The sequence below is a fragment of the Malania oleifera genome, chromosome 8 (genome assembly GCF_029873635.1).
Source record: "Malania oleifera isolate guangnan ecotype guangnan chromosome 8, ASM2987363v1, whole genome shotgun sequence".
Lineage (NCBI taxonomy): Eukaryota > Viridiplantae > Streptophyta > Magnoliopsida > Santalales > Ximeniaceae > Malania > Malania oleifera.
The window spans coordinates 28,150,521-28,156,440 of record NC_080424.1 but is presented as its reverse complement, the minus strand read 5'-3'; the positions used below and the strand labels follow the sequence as shown (position 1 = coordinate 28,156,440).

The following is a 5,920-nucleotide window of genomic DNA, read 5'->3' as shown; positions in this document are numbered from 1 at the left end:
CCAACAATAAATTTGCATGGAAGTCAAGATGAATTTACCAACCATTTATCATTTATTTTATAATTAATTGTTTATTTGATTAAAATGAACAAAATTCTTGAGAGATGTTTGTGAGTTTAGAATTTATACATTAAATTTGGATGAAATAAAATACAAATTTAAGTTCAAAACTTAATTTCTATGCCTTCATACACCATTTGAATAGAAATAATTTCCTAAAATTTAAAGTGATATAAAACTTGAAAAATAAAAGGAGGGGGGGTAAGTAAAATAAAGTCTAATTCAATTTTATTTTTCGGTTCAAAAGCTAACTTTCGAGTCTCAAATTTCTCTCATATCCATCATTTATTGCACACCCAAATGAAGCACTCCATGTGGCTTCGCTCAATTCATTGCAATAAAATTTCAATTTGTTAGAATTTTATTTGAAAATAATAACAAAATTATTGACCATTAGCATCATTTCAATAGTTCATTACAGTAAAAGCTTTAATTTGTTAGACTTTTATTTGAAAACAATAACAAAATTATTGACTGAGAGCACCATTTCAATAGCTCTATAATCTACTTCTAAGAAGTTTCTTTGGAGCATTTTAGGGAACTAATTTACACCCACTTCTACGAAAGGTCCTTTCGCAAGAAAATTTAATAATTTCTTATCAATTTAATCTTACACCACATATTATTTGTGAGGCATGTGAAAGTATTATTTCTTTTGGAAACTTGGATCTTCTTCTTATTTCCTCAAGGCTAAGAATTTTACATTTCCCAACTAATTTAACATTCTTAGATTAAAAGAAAATCAGATATGTGGTTTACTTTTTCTATTTTTTTTGTATATGTAAGTTCTACTTGAGGACGTAGGCTTCTTTGATCATCAAATCTAATGTCTTTGTTTACTTGTATATTATAGGTAAAAAGTTAACGCCTTACAAATTTAGCTTAATTTATTTCATAATTAGAATCTTGATATTAGGCCCTTAAGGTTGAATTTCTTGGTTTTTTCGTTCCTCTAGGCACTCTTATACTTGGTGGGTCTTTTAGAAAGTTTGAAGAAGTCAATAGGTGTCCTGCCTTCAAACTTATTCCTACCCAAAACCCAATCCATCATAGGTCAATCTCACATATTTTTATCCTTATGAAGAGTAAAGTAGGTATTGTGCAATATTCTTGAATTTCTCCATGAACTGATTAATAATTTCATTTACACGCTACTTCAATGAGGCTAAATCCACCATTTAAATACCTTCTTAATGAAGTGAGTCTCAAACCTATCTTCCATTCTTGCCAAGAATGGACATAATTGGAGAATAAATTCATATACTAGATGAAGGCTTGTCTTGTCAACTAAGTGGCAAACACAAAGCTTCAAGAACTTTTTTTTTTTTTGGAAAGAGTCGGAAGCCACCCACATAGCGATCATGTCTCAGGTTTATTAATAACTCTCACTTATAGTGGAGAAATACAGTGGAAACAAAAAAAACACTTGAGGTTTATATAATAACCAATAAAACACCCCATGCATCAAACCAAACAAAAGAAAAAAAACAAACCTATACCACACAACGCTTCAAGAACTTGTTATATAATACCATTCTAAATCGTGTTTTTTAAACTGACACATGTGCACCATTGCAATCCAATAGCCTTTCGAAAATTGGAAAAAAAAAAATTTTGTCTTAAAATTGGTAGGAAACTTATATGTCCAATATATATACCTATTCAATGTATGATTTCCTATAAATTGGCATCAATTATCCTTCGTATCCCTATACTAAAAATTTGTTTAGTCATTCCAATCAATTGGCCTTTATCAATATAAGGTTGCCAATGTATTAGGGGCATAGTTAAGAAGTATCCCTGACCTCATTTAGAGGAATAATTCTCTTTTGAAGAGGGAAATTTGCATAAGATACATTCATCATAGGTTAAATGTCAATTGTCTGGAATGATGGACTATGTGATTGTTACAATTTGACATTTCATTGACATTGCTCTCATGGCCATGCTCCCAACTCTTCCTAGGGTTGCACTATGTGCGTTGATGCATTCTCACTATGTGGCCCTGATGTGAAGGTGATCCCTTGCTTATTGCTCCCTTCAATCCTTCCCTCATTCACTAGTTTGGGACCTAATTAAGTTGAAACTTATTTTGCCTTCAACTAATTAGTATTTTTTATTCCTACTATTCTCTTTTGATCTCCACAATGCTCTTACATGTAAAATTCACTTTCCTAAACAAAAGGGATATGGGTATCCTAAGGACCTTTCTAGAGGTTTACACTTAGTACTTCATTCTTAACCAAACCTCCCTAAATGACATGGTCATCAAACTATTCTAAGATTCTAGAAGTGATTTTTCTAAAATCTCTCCTTCATGGATGGCACTTTTTTTCTAAACAGTTCAAGTAATCTATCAATCAAATCTTTATCTCTCTTTAGGCTAGTTTAAAAAAATTCACAAATGCTTTTAAAAATAATCATTTGTTAAATATGTGTCTTATATTTTGTGAGCATTGTTAGATTTGCCCTACAATCATATTTTTTTTCTTTCAAGTATTTATGTTAGTCTCCAAATGTGGATGCAATTGTTTTTTTTTTTTTTTTTTGCTATCTCCAAATGTGGATGCAATTGTTTTTTTTTTTTTTTTTTTGCTACAAAGAATATGGAGATTGAATAATCTAAAGTCTCATGCCTTTAATTTATAACTACATGAGCAACTTACTTCAACAAATAGTGGGTCAAATTATGAGAAAATTTTAGGTACAATGAGTGTATACATCATATTCAATATAATTTCAACATGTGTCTGTGTTTTAATTATTTTTTATATAACAATTAAAGTAAATTTTTAATTAAATAATTGATATTCAAGAACATTTACGCATGATGCAAATATCAAACTCAAACTAAAAGGAATTGTACTCGAATTCTACCACTTCAGATTGATTCTAGTATATAATTTGTGACAATATACTAAATACTATTATTTTACATAATTTAAGAAGTGAGTCTTCCTCTTTATGGTTCTCCTATCATACTCATTCCCTCAAATTATTATTATATTTCTCCACTTTTTTGTTTTATCAAACATTCAACCATGCCATTGTCAGCCACATGTCATCTCATGCGCTACACATCAATTATGGTAAGTGATTTGTAACGTTTGATCTCATTTTTCAAACTGCGATTGTTCCATAACACTGGTTATTCTATTTGTCAAGCATGGTTCACACCTCTTTATTGTGAAGCATTTTTTAACCTGTGATAATTTTCCTTGTTTCGAAAAATGAATTGTCATGAGTAGAACAACATTTTTGTCACTAATTTAAAAAGTTGTGAACCGGTGACGATTATTTATCTTTCAATGAAGAATTTAAGCCCTCGCATGCAATGAAGATAGATTAAATAGTGAATGTCACATAGAAGCTCCACGCATAATCTAATGAAATTCACTATTTGGAATGTTTTCATTAGATGGAAGGACTTAATATGATCGCCGTGAAAGACTTAATTCTCCCACATTTTGCAATAGCCTCGTACTCACAGCAAAAGGTATAAAAATCATTTCATGACATGGAAATTTAAAAAAAAAATAGATATTAGGAGAGGAGCTAGGAGAGACTAAAACACATTTGGGAACAAAAAACGCTAGCCAATTCTTACAGGAATACAAATGAAAAGTCTTCACGAGTATAAAGCACAAACAATGAGGTAGCTAGGCATCTAATCTTCCTCCTCGTCTGTCACAAATTTACCAGTCCCAGGATTCAAGGCTGCAATGAAGAAAAAGAGAACGTTGAAGAGCACCAGTGGTTCAATATCACTAATTGGAACACCCGTCTCTATGTTCAGCTGCGCCAGAGCTCCTTTCCCCGTCACTATTTCTCCAATGATGGAGAATGCTATGCCCAACTGAGCCAATCTTCCCACAAACAGTTCATTCGACTTTGTAAACCCGAACAGACGACCTTGCATATACCAAGCAAAAAGCAGCCATTAGAATATGTTAATTTCATGCTGCAAAGGCATTCACATTTTTTATTTGAAGATCATATTAAAATTGAATGACCAACTCTATTTCTCTTTATTCTGTTCCTCGTCAAACACAAACGAAAGGGAAAAATAATACAGAGGATCATGTTTAATGAATGTAAAATTTCACACGAAAATAAAAAGAATTGCATTGAGGACACATTTGAGAGCTGAGAGACAACATTGAGCTAAAAGTAATTTCACGACATAAAAGTGCTACTCAAATCTTGTTGGAGAATGCATGTGTGTAATTGAAAAAAAAAAAAACAGAGCAGGAAAATGCAGTGAAATTAAGTACCTCCTTCACTGAGACCCAATGCAGATCTTACGCCCTTCCCGGGAGGGATGACTGCCTTTCCGAGTCCACTGGGAGGATCGTCAACAAAGCGGCCTCGATCACCCAACGCCCCAATGGCTCCCAACAGCGTAAACAAAATGAAGAAGAGCAATAGAGGCTCTGCTTCGTATATTGGAATTCCGGTTTCCAGATTCAACTGCGCCAGAATTCCCTTTCCCGTAATTGCCTCCCCCAACAACGACGCCTGCAAATTTTACCCGAGCTTCAAATTGAAATTCCCATATATACATAAATTTATAATTGGCTGTAAATCAATATATCCAAATAAAATAAAATTTCAATTGAAAACAGATGAAAACAGGGGAAGAAAGGGAGAAATACTCACAGCAAAGCCGATCATGGCGACGCGACCAACAAAGAGTTCATTTTGCTTTGTGAAACCAATGCCCCCTGAGGTCCCAAATATACCATCTTCAACCTTCGGCTTTGGCGGTGGAGCCTAATTATAAAAGAAAAAAAAAAAAGAAAAGGAAAACCATCAAATATAGGCAGAGAAGAGATATTTATTTATTTATTCAATCATTTCTGTAAACAAACGAGGAAATGGAAACCTTCTTGGCAGGTGCGGCTTTAGTTTTTGATTTGAAGAGAGCAACAGTTGTAAAGGAAGAAGAAGAAGAAGAGGTGTTAGTGGGAGGGAGTGAGGGGGGTAAGAGTTGATGAGAGAATGACTTGGGCTTTAGTCTTTGAAGCAGAGGTTCTCTTCTTTGGCATGTAGAAGAAACACTGGGCATGAGCAGCATCGTTTGAGCCATTGTAGCTCTTTGGTTACAAAAAATGGTGGTTTCTTTTCCTTGTTTCCTGTTTCCTTAATGCAAATTTTTGAAGGGGAGAGCCGAGAGGGGTGGGTTGTACCATGTTATCGTGAAAGATGTGGATAGAATGTGAAACCTGCGATGGGCAAATAGAGTGCCCACGTCTGTGCTTTGGCTTTTCTATTTAGTGCATTTTTCTTGGTGATAATGTCAGATTGTGTTCACTGAATTTTTCACTAAAATTCTCAATACAAACTAAATTTTACTTGGTGTAATAAAATTACTAAATTGTAAGTTTTAGATTTTTTTTTTTGGTTCAATTTAAATGAATCTCTACCACATATGCTTAGTTAGAGTTCTCTTTGGCAACCTAGGGACTTTGGCAGACATTTATTCATTTCCTCCAATTAAAAGCACGTGTATTTACTGTGAGTTATAACATTCAGAATGATAAGTGGACTTTGAATGAGCTCATTGCTCATTGTGTGCAAGAAGGGGAAAGGATTAAGCGAGAGAAAACAGAAAGTACTCACTTAGCAACTTCCTCTAAGGATAACAAAAGGAAGAAGGATAAGGATGCTGCAGTTGAGACATCCCAAGAAAAACTGCAAAAGAAATCAAACCAAGAAATTGCTTGCTACTTTTGCAGGAAGGGAGGACACCTCAAGAGAGACTGTGCCAATTACGCCGCTTAGCAGGAAAAAAAGGGTACGCTTCTAACTTTAGTTTGTTCTGAAGTTAATTTGGCTATAGTACCTTTACATACTTGGT

At 33.7% G+C, this 5,920-nt stretch overlaps 1 protein-coding gene across 1 annotated transcript; it reads right to left on the bottom strand.

Annotated features, from left to right (window-relative positions):
• Positions 1–3,635: 3,635 nt before the first annotated feature.
• On the bottom strand, positions 3,636–5,310 carry LOC131162930 (photosystem II 22 kDa protein, chloroplastic). The gene is made up of 4 exons (XM_058119551.1): positions 4,946–5,310; positions 4,720–4,833; positions 4,335–4,578; positions 3,636–3,972 (listed from the first exon to the last, which is right to left on the bottom strand). Exons 1-4 carry the CDS (start codon positions 5,147–5,149, stop codon positions 3,728–3,730), a joined length of 807 nt encoding a protein of 268 aa, XP_057975534.1. The 5' UTR covers positions 5,150–5,310; the 3' UTR covers positions 3,636–3,727.
• Between the last annotated feature and the right edge of the window lie 610 nt (positions 5,311–5,920).

What these genes read in the sequence shown, in the direction of transcription:
- LOC131162930 (XM_058119551.1), bottom strand. Translation starts at nt 5,149, where the DNA reads ATGGCTCAAACGATGCTGCTCATGCCCAGTGTTTCTTCTACATGCCAA. An exon ending in AAGCCGCACCTGCCAAGAAG is followed by an intron (nt 4,834 to 4,945) that starts GTTTCCATTTCC and finishes TTTTATAATTAG; the next exon opens with GCTCCACCGCCAAAGCCGAA. An exon ending in ATTGGGTCTCAGTGAAGGAG is followed by an intron (nt 3,973 to 4,334) that starts GTACTTAATTTC and finishes GGTATATGCAAG; the next exon opens with GTCGTCTGTTCGGGTTTACA.